The sequence below is a fragment of the Mustelus asterias genome, chromosome 20 (genome assembly GCF_964213995.1).
Source record: "Mustelus asterias chromosome 20, sMusAst1.hap1.1, whole genome shotgun sequence".
Taxonomy (NCBI): domain Eukaryota; kingdom Metazoa; phylum Chordata; class Chondrichthyes; order Carcharhiniformes; family Triakidae; genus Mustelus; species Mustelus asterias.
The window spans coordinates 51664861-51677468 of NC_135820.1; the positions used below are offsets into that span (position 1 = coordinate 51664861).

The 12608-nt window shown below is 40.1% G+C and overlaps 1 protein-coding gene across 1 annotated transcript in view; it reads right to left on the minus strand.

Annotated features, from left to right (window-relative positions):
* prex1 (phosphatidylinositol-3,4,5-trisphosphate-dependent Rac exchange factor 1) overlaps positions 1–12608 on the minus strand; it is a 204203-nt gene that overhangs the window by 100999 nt on the left and 90596 nt on the right. The window contains exons 10-11 of the mRNA XM_078236543.1: positions 4025–4172; positions 923–1023 (exon numbers count right to left, since the gene is read on the minus strand). Of these exons, the coding sequence (XP_078092669.1) occupies positions 923–1023; positions 4025–4172 (249 nt within the window). The remainder of the gene's footprint in view (positions 1–922; positions 1024–4024; positions 4173–12608) is intronic.

The window sequence follows — 12608 nt, forward strand, 5'->3', positions numbered from 1 at the left end:
TCCTATTCACATATTAGACACAAATAAATATATTGTCTGAAGATGAATAAGAAATAATTTATGAATTATTTAACAGTAGTTTGAGGTTGAAAATTCTACATCCTGTTCTCCTCTTCCCTAAGGGCACATTTCTAAAGCTTGCTCATAGTTGTTAACTTTGTACCTTGCGGTGACTTTCCATGATTACTATGTAATGTCATATCATGCCTTTCAAGTTGGAAAATCATTGACATGGATCCTCAGCATTCACCTATTATCCAATACAATGAATAACAGTTTGATTTAGTCACTTTTCATCTTGCTGCTTGTGGGACATAAACGACACACAAATTGGCTACGGGTGCAAGTTCAATTGTGCGATTAGAATCGAAGTTCATGTTATTATAGTGTTAAAATCAATGGAAACTAAAATTGGGTATGGTGTAGAATTCAGATCAAAGTCCCAGCCAATTTCGCATCGTGTGGGTTCAATTGAAATCCTAAGAAGCAGATGTACGAGCCTGTACTGTGTGCATGTGTTCAACTGAGCATTGGAAGGGGGGAAAATAGGTGTTAAAAGTATTACCTACATTATACACTTTACAAGATATTTTACTGATATATTCACAAGAGTATGTGTATGACTGCAACACGAGGAGGTATTCAAAAAGCACTGCATTTTGCAAAGACTGAAAAAAATATTTTATTTTCCAATGGAAGCACAATTTTTATGCATTTCGTAACAACTGGAGTGAATCTGACAACTGGAGTTACTAAGCTTTCCCTTTAAGAGAAGGTATATTCACTCATTGCCAGTAAAATTTGTCCAGTTCATTTGAGATGGATCATTTCAAGGCACATCATTAACAGCTGCCTTGGACCCAGAAGAATAGCACAGCCTTCCTTTGCAATGCATTTTAAAACTTTGCATGAATGTACTCACCATGATGAATGATGCCATTCTCGAGCAACGCTTGACCCAGATTCACGCCTTCCTCGGTTTTACTGATCTCTCCTATTTCCATCAGCCAGGAAACAAACTCACTGGAAAAAGAAAACATTGCCAAGAATTTCATACAATTAGCATAAAAGACAGGCAAGTAGTTATCTCCAGTGTGCATGACTGCTACAAATGCACTTATTAGCGCACATACAGCTTACATTAATACAAAACTTAATATCCAATGTTGATAGATAATCTGATTAAAAACTGCAATTTGTAGAAGCCTCAAGGTATTAAACAAATTACAGCCTGTCATAAATGAGAACTTCGCTTAAAACACTCAAAAGTCTATTATTTTAATTGGATAATTAAAAATACTTTTAAACGAAACCTATGTAATAAATTTGTTTTTGTAAAGCGAATGTCCTCAGTCAACAGGCAAGCTACTGTAGCGCTAAAACTTTTTTTTATTGAAGTTACATGTTCCTTTCAGAGAGTTACTTGTCATCTAAAAGTACATAAACCCAAGATTTCCTTTGGCACAATTCATAAGCTCTGACAAGTGCCTAATTCTTAAATAGTTGAGGCTTCTTTTATGTTGAATTTGGTCCACAGCCAGGCAACACTTTTTTTAAGTCCAGAAACAAAATTTCACTTTTCATTCGTGTAAATATCACCTTTCTGCACACAGCTCACAGTGACTGCAAGCATACCCAAATTACATCCATAGGATAAACACGTCACAATTTAAATAATATTTAAGGCTTGGTAAAATAGTCATCTCAACATTTCAAATCAGGTTGCTCAATTGCGCAAATTGGGGTGAGCCAGAATGGGGCACTTAGACAGAAGGAACAAGTTTATACTGTCAGCAGTTGTCACGCACAGGATAAAGTGAACTGAGGTCACAGGCAGGTATTAGGTGAATATTAAAACTAGTTGATGTTGTCATTATTGGAAAGTTTGTTTCTTTAAAATAAAAGTACTGCATTTGGAGCAAACAGAAGAACATGTATTCCATTGGTGGTGTAATTTAAACATAGAAACTAGGAGCGTGAGTAGGCCACGGTTGATCCACGATTAAGAAGACAAATGCACGTGGGATGCAGGGTCATTTGATAAAGTGGATTCAAAATTAGCTCAGTTGTAGGAGACAGAGGCTGCTTTAGTGACTGGAAGCCAGTATCCAGTGGCATACACAGAGGGGTCCTTTATTATTCGTCATTTATATAAACAACATAGATGACTTTGTGGGGGGTAGGGTTAGTAAGTTTGCGGATGACACCAAGCTTGGCTGGGTGGATAACATTGAGGTCTTGGGCTACAAGAGGATGTAGACGAGACGATCAAATAGGCAGATAAGTGGCAGACGGAATTTAACCCTGAAAAGTGTGAGGTGATAATGAGGCATTCAGTGAACTGTATGACACTAGAAAGTTCTGTGGAACTTGGCGTGTTTGTCCACAGATCAATGAAGGCAGAAGGGCATGCTAGAAGGGTGGTGAAAAATGCACATGTGACTCTTGCCTTTATCAATCAAGGCATAGATTACAAAAGCAGGGAAGTCATGTTGGAGTTATATAGAACTTAGGTGAGGCCACAGCTAGAGTACCATGTGCAGTTCTGATCACCACATTATCAGAAGGATGTGATTGCAGTGGAGGGGATGCAGAGGAGATTCATCAGGATGCTGCCTGGAATGGAACATTTAAGTTATAAAGAGAGGATGGATAGATTTGGGTCTTTTTCATTGGAGCAGAGAAGACTGAAGGGCGACTTGATCAAGGTGTATAAGATTATGCAGGACATGAACACAGTGGGTAAGGAGTAGCTGTTCTCCTTGGTTGAAGGGAGAGTCACGAGAGGACATAGATTCAAAGTGAGGGACAGGAGGTTTAAGGGGATGTGAGGACAAACCTCTTAACCAAATGCTGGTGACAGCCTGGAATGCGCTGTCTGGGAGGGTGGTCGAGGCGGGTTGCCTCACATTCTTTAAAATGTATCTGGATGAGCACTTGACACATCATTACATTCGAGGCTTTGAGATTCGAGGCTTTGGGATAAATGGGATTCGGTGGGAGGTCAGGTCTTTCACAATTTTTAGTGCCAACTCGAGGGGCTGAATGGCTTTTTCTGCACTTTATGATTCTGTGATTCAATGCCAACTCCCATTTTCTCCTCGTTCCCCTTGATGCCATTAAAACGTTAAAAAAAATATTTCTTGAATACATGTAATGACTTGGCCTCCACAGCCTTTTGTGGTAGAGAACACTACAAGTTCACTATTCTAAGTGAAGACATATTTCCTCACCTCAGTCCCAAATGGTCTACCCTGTATCCTGAGACAGCCCATACTAAGAATTTGATCTCTTTATTTGAGGCACTGATTTGGTTCAAGATGTAGGGGCAACATCTACTTAACTATTTAATTCAAGTTAATACCAATTCAGTCTTTACACAAATATTCAGTTAAAATTCAAAGATTAATTAATGCACAAATGTAAGTAATACATTACAATTGGCAGCAGGAAAACACACGTATTTTAGGTTCTTGCAATATATGAATGAGATCATGAACTATGCAGTTCCGCTTGTGCAACAAACAACTGTAATTCATTATCTACCATGATTAAACACTAGGGATCTTTCATAATTTGAATCCAATATAATTGGCAAGATACCCTGTGAGCAAGTTGTACTTTAAGAAGCAGATAGGAACAACATATTATCACATTCAGCAGAATACATGTAATCTATAAATGTAGTAGGTTTCATTTATTATACAACGCTATTTATGATTGTAAGAGGACCTGGATACATATGCAGTTAGCCAAGGTAAAGCATTCAATTGTTTTCACTGCACTTTTTAAGTCAGTGTAATGGAAAATATGTGGCTTTGTTACACCATGCAATCTGCATTCAGAGCCCAGCTGAGTCAAAAATGATTAATTATTGTAGCTTAAATAGTAGATAGCAATGTCTGCGCAATTAGGGCCCATCAAATTATATCTGATTTGGCAAAGCAAAATGAAGTCGACAGGAAATCAAGTGTAAAGTCTTTCAAGTTGCATGAATAGGACATGAAAATTGATGTTGCCTTACTTGCCAAAAAAGCACTTTTGGACAATAGACAGCTTTCTCCTCCGGTCCTTTATAAGATTTCCTTTCTTGCTCATCATCATGTGATAGAGCTTCTCTCCCTTCTCCGAGATCATGACATATGCATCGCGCTCCATGCCCAACTTGAGACCTTGAAATCAAAGGTTAGAGAACATCACACGACCAATTCAAAGAACATTCTTGGCAGTGAATTAGTTCAGTCCATGCATTGTTTAAAATGGGAAACAAATTAAGTATTCAACTTAGGCTGTAATACCTTGGAATACAAATGAGCACTGTGTTTTTTTAAAGTTATAGCTTTTGAGTCCATTTGGTGCAATCACTGCACAGCAACACGAAACAAAAACAGTTAGTCCCACCAAGCAGTGATAAGTAAATGTGCAGTTCGATATAGGGAAAGTTCCTTTCACAATGTCACCAATGTGCCAGCACTTGCCTCCAAAGAAAAAACTGCATGATAATCAAACCCATTATAGTTCAAAAGATCTATGCAGTTTCTGACTTATAAAACAAGTCCAAACAGTTTCCCTTCATCATTCAGCATTCCAAGAGAGGCAATACAAAGAGCTCCTCTGACTCTAAATGATATCCACGATCAAACAGTTGGATTATTGGCAGAAAAATACAAGTGCAGGTGAAAAGAAATGCAAAGAGTCAGCCCGACAAGTTAAAATTCCTCACCAGGATCCAGATTTAACATTTGTCAATGAACAAGCTTGATGTTTGACATTGAACTTCCAATGTCCAAAATATCAAGATGACAACACAAAACTAACAACCTGTGTCGGTCTGTTCCTCATGTTGAAAGTCCGTGCCTACCAATATTTCTCATAAAACAAAGAATTTGGATAAAAACTGCTGAAAAACTTTAATCTGCGGGCCAAGATTGAAGACAGGGAGACAGTGGTGTAGTCGCTGAAATAGTAATCCAGAGACCCAGGGTAATGCTGTGGGCACCTGGGTTCAAATCCCACCATGGCAAGATGGTGAAATTCAAATTCAATAAAAATCTGGAATTAAAAGTCTAATGACAACCATGAAATCAACCATTGTTGACTGGATGTAAAAACCCACCTGGTTCACTAATGTCCTTAAGGGAAGGAAATCTGCCATCCTAACCTGGCCTGGCCTACATGCAACTCCAGACCCACAGCATTGTGGTTGACCTGAAAATGTCCTCAGGGATGGGCAATATATGCTGGCCCAGCCAACTTCCCATGAACAAATTTTAAAAATGTCTAACTCCTGCTATATTACAATACCGTGACCTACCATTTGGATATGCATACCGTAATCAGGAAGATGGTGGCAATACGCTTATACCATTTGTGATAAGCTGTTCTCATCAGGTTGCCTAGGTGATACTCATGAGAACTTTGTCTCACATAGCATGACCCTAACACCTTCATCTGCCAGTTGTTTGAATTAACTTGTAACTATCCTTGATTATGGTGGGCTGTCAAGGAAAGGAGACATTGCATGCTGGTCCTCTTTGGGTCATGTGGCTCTGAGGATATATGCCCGACAATACAAATTTGAAACCAAATCAACCTTCTGTTGCAAACTCCAGTCTGAGGCCTAAGCCTGGCAACTTGACTTTTCTTGTGCAACTGTGGATACTTGACAAGCTGGTCGAGCTCACGAATGGAACATACAGGAACAAAGCCACGTGTGTGAGTACCACCATCGCAACAACTTTCAGCTATGTAGTATCTATTAACAAAATAATCACAGGAGCACAACCAGACAAAGAGAAAATGATCCAGTTAAAAATTAAAACAAGTCATGCAAAGCTTGATTAGAGGTTGTTTTACAGAGCGCTTTAAAAGGGGAGCAGAGTGGGAGAGGCAACGAGGATGAGGATGGGAACTTCAAAATGAACAATGGGGTGATCATCACTCCAGATTCTTTGTTTAAAATTCATCTTATGGGACATTGAGCATGGCCAGCATTTATTGCCCATTCCTAACCGCCCTCCATTTCCGAGGGCATTTGAGAGTCAACCACATTACTGTGGATCTGAAGTGACATGTCAGCCAGGCCAGGTACGGATGGCAGATTTCTTTCCTTAAAGGGCATGAGTGAATCAGATGGGTTTTTACATCAATTGACAATGGTTTTCATGGTCATCATTAGACTTTTAATTCTAGTTTTTTATTGAATTCAAATTTCACCATCTTGCTCTGGTTTGCTAGTCGAGGGACAATAACCGCTGTATGCCACTGCCTCCCCAAGCAGCAAGGCTTATAGTGCTAAGTCCTCTGAGGCTGAATAAGCACAACGATGTATGAACACTAAGGGAGTTAACAGGCCTGGACTCTGTCAGCCTGCATATAAGCTCCCTGGATTTAGGCCCATCACGGTTACTTCTATGGAGAAAAGGGTACTCCCACCAAGCAAACAGAAACTCTTTTGTTATTTTCCCAGGAGATTGAATTGGAAACTCAGTGTTGGGTTTTATCATGTGTCAAACATTCAGCTGTTTAAAAAAAACACTTCACTATTAGGAATCTAACCTGATAAGTGTGACAATGACATCACACCCTTGTGCTGAACCTTACAAATTTATATTGCGCTGAGCCTGACAAATAAGATGCCTCCCACCAATGATGAAGTTTCAAGATTACTGGCAGCTCTTCAACATGTGACTCTTAGTGCCCATTTCACTCCCCACTTGCCTGGATGGGTGCAGCTCCAACAACACAAGACGCTTATCATCCAGGACAAAGCAGCCCATTTGACTGGCACCACATCCACAAACATCCACGCCCTCCACCACCAGCACTCAGTGGTACTGTCTACAAGATTCACTGCAGCAATTCACCAAAGATCCTTAAAAAGCACCTTCCACACCCACGACCACTTCCATCTAGAAGGACAAGGGCAGCAGATACTTGGGAACACCACCACCTGCAAGTTCCCCTCCAAGCCACTCACCATCCTGACTTGGAAATATATCACCATTCCTTCGCAGTCGCTGGGTCACATCCTGGAATTCCGTCTCCAACAGCATTGTGGATCAACCCACAGCACATGGACTGCAGAGATTCAAGAAGGAAGCTCACCATAACTAGAACAACTAGGAATGGGTAATAAATGCTAGCCAGCCAGTGACACCCATGTCCCACAAATGAATAAAAAAATAGGTTGGGTTGTGGGGGCAGTGGGAGGTGCAGATTTTGGCTGGTTATTTACTGGGAGGAGCCATGCAGACCAAATTTGGCACCTGGATTTCTAATATGTCCACATCTAGCAAGCCGTGAACAATCTTTTCCCTGTTAGCCTAGGACACTGCCCAACTGTTGCCTTGACTACAATGAAGATGCACTGTAACTACTATCTAAAATGGTGTCCTGGAATTCAGAAGTCTCAGTATTAATTCAATCAATACAGTAATCCAAGCAAAAAGTTCATAGGGAAAAAAAAGAGCTTCATAATCCACTGAAATGGGATCACTTTAGGGGCAATGATCAAAACAGAAGACTGTGAAGCAAACTCTAGGCAACAAGCTGCTGTATTAATTTCCTTGATCATAACAAAACTATTCCTTCTGGATATGGAGCCCTAATGGCAGGACTCACTCTCAGAGTGGGGGCTAATCTATGGAGCACAGTGGTGCCAGCGATGGATACAAATCTGTACTTTGAGCACATTATTAAGATACGAGGCGCAGCCACATTCAATGAAGCTCGAGTTCATTACAGCTAATGTTTATTAATGAACCAAAAGTCTTGAAAAGATTCATTCATCTCTTGTCTCTTCAGCACAGGTCAGGCGGAGAGGATATCGCCTATCTCTTTTATTGGCTCTTTTTAATGACAGGAAGTTTAATTTATTTTTAAGGCTCTGGGGAGTGTCTGTGGTGCGCCTATTTAGAATTGTATGTGCAGTTTTTGTCAATCTCATGCCCTTGTCATTTGCCTTTCACCGGCACGTAGCCACTACACTCCATCTTTGACACTTGGTTTTCAATCTCAGTGCATCACGGTTAGCTGCGGTCGGAGGTTTGTAAGTCATAAGAACCTAAGTACACAATGAATTTGAATGGCACTGAAAGTTCCATTTTATTTCATTCTCACCATACACTAATCAGGGAAAAAAAAGAGTCCATGAAAATTAAAATATTTAAATCCTTCTTCTACTTGTCCTCCTTCATGCCCCTAATCTTTAGACGCAACCAGCAATGAGCTCTTTCAACATTTTAATAGGAATATCTGATCCACAGGTTCTCTCAAACCTTTGGTTAACTTTGCTAATGCATTCAGGTAAAAACAACAGTTAAGCCAGTTTTCGTTCTTGCTAAAACTCCATTCTAGACTTGCTTAGAATGACGAAAGATATAAATGTCAAGGTTAACAACTGTCAATGTTCCCAGGAATCTGACAGAATGAAGGAACACATGAAAGGCTGTGGAGCAAACAAACATTCTTACATGAAAAAAAATACAACATTCATTCAACAGACAGAATTCAGGAACATAAAGCAAATGTAAGCAGTGCAGGGACCTTTGCGCACACACACACTATTTGTCCTCAAATCAAATCATTCTTTGTAAACTAGCCAGATCCAGCTCCCTTATATTTCAACTATTTCAACAAGTCTCTCAACCAAAGCCTGGATCTTGAACACAATCGACCATCACTATGTCACTTAACCAAGATCTCCTCCCAATACAGACAGCGAACTCCTCTAAAAAGAGCAGCCATCTCTATTGTCCTACCCAGTTCATATGCTGGGGATGAACACCTCGAACCTTCGCCCTGTTCAGCTTATTCAGTTTGAACTCGTAAGCAAATACTGGTTTCCAGATATTTGAATAAAGTCCTTTAAGTTTCAACCTGATCTTAGATCAACATTCTAAGTTAACACATTAACTAAAACTCTGGCAGCACGGTGGCACAGTGGTTAGCACTACTGCCTCACAGCACCAGGGATCCGGGTTCGAATCCCAGCTTGGGTGACTGCACAGAGTGTGCACCTTCTCCCCATGTCTGCGTGGGTTTCCTCCAGGTGCCCTGGTTTCCTCCCACAGTCTGGAAAACGTGCTGGTTAGGTGTATTGGTCGTGCTAAATTCTCCCTCAGTGTACCCGAACAGACGCCAGAGTGTGGCAACTAGGGGATTTTCACATTTCACAGTAACTTCATTGCAGTGTTAGTGCAAGTCTACTTATGACAAATAAATAAACTTTAACATTAAAACCTCTGCCGCAGACAGAGTTTATGCAATATATTGTCGTCCACAGTGTTTTACTGTGGGAGGCGAGTGAGTTTCCTTACCCAACTGTTTTGTCCCAATTTAAAGGATTTCTGGCAGCAAGCCTCTGGGAATTTGCAAATAAAGATGATTTTTTTTTATTAGCACACACTTGCTCGGGAGGTTTAAATGCAACATCTTAAACATAAAAATTAAACACAGATGAAGAAAAAAATTAAAATCTGGAATTATTTCATTCTCTGTCGTAGCAGGACTGTAATTTCTGAGATGAATTGGTGCCTTAGATAGAGTAAAGTTGCCATAGTTCCAGATGTCCATCGGCTGCTCTCCCTTTTGAGGGGTAGAGCTGACTCGTGGTGATTAAATCTGATTAAATCACACCTCAGGCGAGGAGGAAGGTAGAGGGCCTTCATGAATAGCCTCAGCTGGTACAGGAATTGAACCCATGCTGTTGGCATTGCTCTGCATCACTTAGCAGCTGTCCAGCCAACTGAGCTAAACATTGCTCTCTTCCAGCCACACAATCTATGTGGAACTCCAAACCTGATATCTTAACTAATCAGCAAGATTGTTCACTTTTGCAACAGTGTCCAACTCTGCTCCCAAGCCTCAGTACCAATAAAACCCTCTTGAAGTTCTTTTGGACCTTCAGGGACATCCATGAAAGATCTATTCTATCCAAACTCTAAACTGCACCATAGCCCACTCTAAGGTTTGAGCATTGCGTATCCATCCTTATCAACTTCCATGGGCTTTCTGCTCCCTAACTCAAGAATTCAAAATCTTCAGCTTTGCTTACAAATCACTGCATGCTCACACACAACTGTATCTTTGCAAACTTGGCAAGCCCTGCATCACAACCTGCTCTCTTCAACTCTCTAATTTTAACCCTGTACTGGCAGCAGAATTTTCAGTTGTGGAAGTCGATGTTTCAGTACTTCTTCCATAACCTTTGCCTTTCTGCAGCTGTTGTGCCCTTCAGAACTTTCTCAAAATCTACCAGAGTATCTTTGTAACAATACTCTTGGTCATCTCTCATACGTGTTGCATCACCCAACCTTGGAACCGTCATTATTTTAAAAAGAGACCACATAACTGCAAGTTATTGCTGGTGCATATTCAGGAACATGGTGCATGAGCTTAGCCACTGAATACAACAATAACTGAGGTCCTTGCAGTGTTTATTGCAGGTGGGATGCACAGATGGGTGGATGGACACACAGTTCATTAGCACAGTCATAATAACGGCTACATTTTAAATGGTTGCACATGCCAAAATAATGAACAAACCAATGAAGAAAATGTGATTTCATTTTCAAAGTCGACCACGTTTAGCATTTGGCCAAGGTGTCAAGCTGCCTCATGATCTGGATGATGTAGTTTTAGCCACACATAAATGCAGCATTTTACCTCTCTGCACTTACCTAACCTCTATATGGACACTTTCCTAGTGGACAATGGTCCCGGGTGGGAATTCTACTTTTTTTGCTGGATAATATCTCCAACTGGAGACCATTTTAGGTTGCAAGGCCAATCATCAAAATACGTATGGTCCAGTTCCTATTAAAAATGTAATTGATTAACTTGGCCAATTTATGCAATGGTCTTCTGAATTCCCAACTGCTCGAGAACACTCAAGGGATAAGGAACACTTTACATAATAAATGCATTTAGATCTCCACGTGTTTTCAATAATTTTAACAGACCTGCAGTCCATTAGCCTCTCCCTGATTGGTTCCACTCTTTCAAGAGTTCTAAAATTATTTGTTTAATGGCAATACGCTTGAAAATGCAAAGCAAATGTTAAGCCAGATTTTATAGGCTCTGACAGAACTTCCCTGGTGTAGTTTGTATAGTTAAATGTTGAGCTGCTGTTTGCCAAGTCAGTTGCCAGAATGACATGGAAGTGGTACTCTTATTTAGAGACACTTCAGTTTAACATTCAGTAAATGTAATTTTGCACAATGAGCATTCTGAAACTCTTTAGTATGTGAAAGCCTCTCAGCCACTGCTAAGCTACTTTTGGTTCCTCAATCTCCCCCATCCTATTTAACCTTCAGCTAAAACTACAAAGAGAGATGATTTGGTCTTTAACCATTTGCTGTGCACAATTTGGCTGCATACATAGTGGCCATACTTCAATAATTAACCGTCAAGTAATTTTGCACATCTTGTGGCTATCAATGTCATGATTTTAATACATTTGTTTTTTTTTCTATAATTTGACCAGAACATAAAACAAGGTTAAAGGGGAACCGTAACAAAAACTGCTGAGAGAACTAGAAATATTCCCACAAGTATCTGATGTAACTAGTCCCTTGAGCACACAGAAAGAAATAATCATGTCTAGGGTCACTAACATCAAATAGAACTACACAAATTCAAGCATACAAAAAAATCCAGGTGAACATTTTTAAAAAAACAAAGGCAGACAGGAAAATGACCGAAAACTAGCCGGTGACAATTGTAAATGAATTTATTAGCACAAAAATGTAGAAAAAAGATTGGACCAATAAGATGGCAATTGTCAATGAGGTTGAAAAAAACCAATAGTCAAAACACTAAATTGAAATATTATTTTGCACCAGAGTGCATTGGTGGGCATAAGAGTATTAGGGCGAGAGATGGAACAATCAAGAACAGAACACTTGCACTTGTGTGGCCCCTTTCACAACCACAGACTATCCCACAGTGCTTCACAGTGATGAAGTACTTTTGAAGTGCAGACACCATTTTATGTTTGGAAATAGCAGCCAATTTGTAAAAGAAAATTGCACACAATTTGACAAAAAGCCATGAGACAAATCGGCAAACAATTTGCGTTGTGTGGTGTTCATATGGGAGGTCTTCAGTCTTCCTTACACAGAGGTGGTGCCAGAAGACTGGAGAATTGAAAAACATTAGGTCCTTGTTCACAAAAGAACGCAAGGGTAAACCCAGTAACTAGAGACTAGTCAGTTTATCTTCTGTGGTGAGGACATTTCTACAAACAGTCGGGACAAAATTAATTGTCACAATGCAGGTTAATTATGGAGAACCAGCATGGATTTTTGAGGGACAATCGTATTCACCTAACTTGCTGGAGTTTTTCAAAGAGGTAACAGAGAGGGTTGATGTGGGCAATGCTATTCATGTGGTATCCCTGGATTTCCAAAAGGCATTTGATACAGAGTCACACAACAGACTTGTGAGCTCATGGAAAAAAGGCAAAAGTGGCAACATGTAACAAAATTTGGTGAGTGACAGGAATAGAGAACAATGGTGAGTGGATACCTTTCAGGCTGGAAGAAGATTTGTAGTGGAGTTCCCTGAGGGTTGATATTGGGATCCTTGCTTTCCTAATATACATT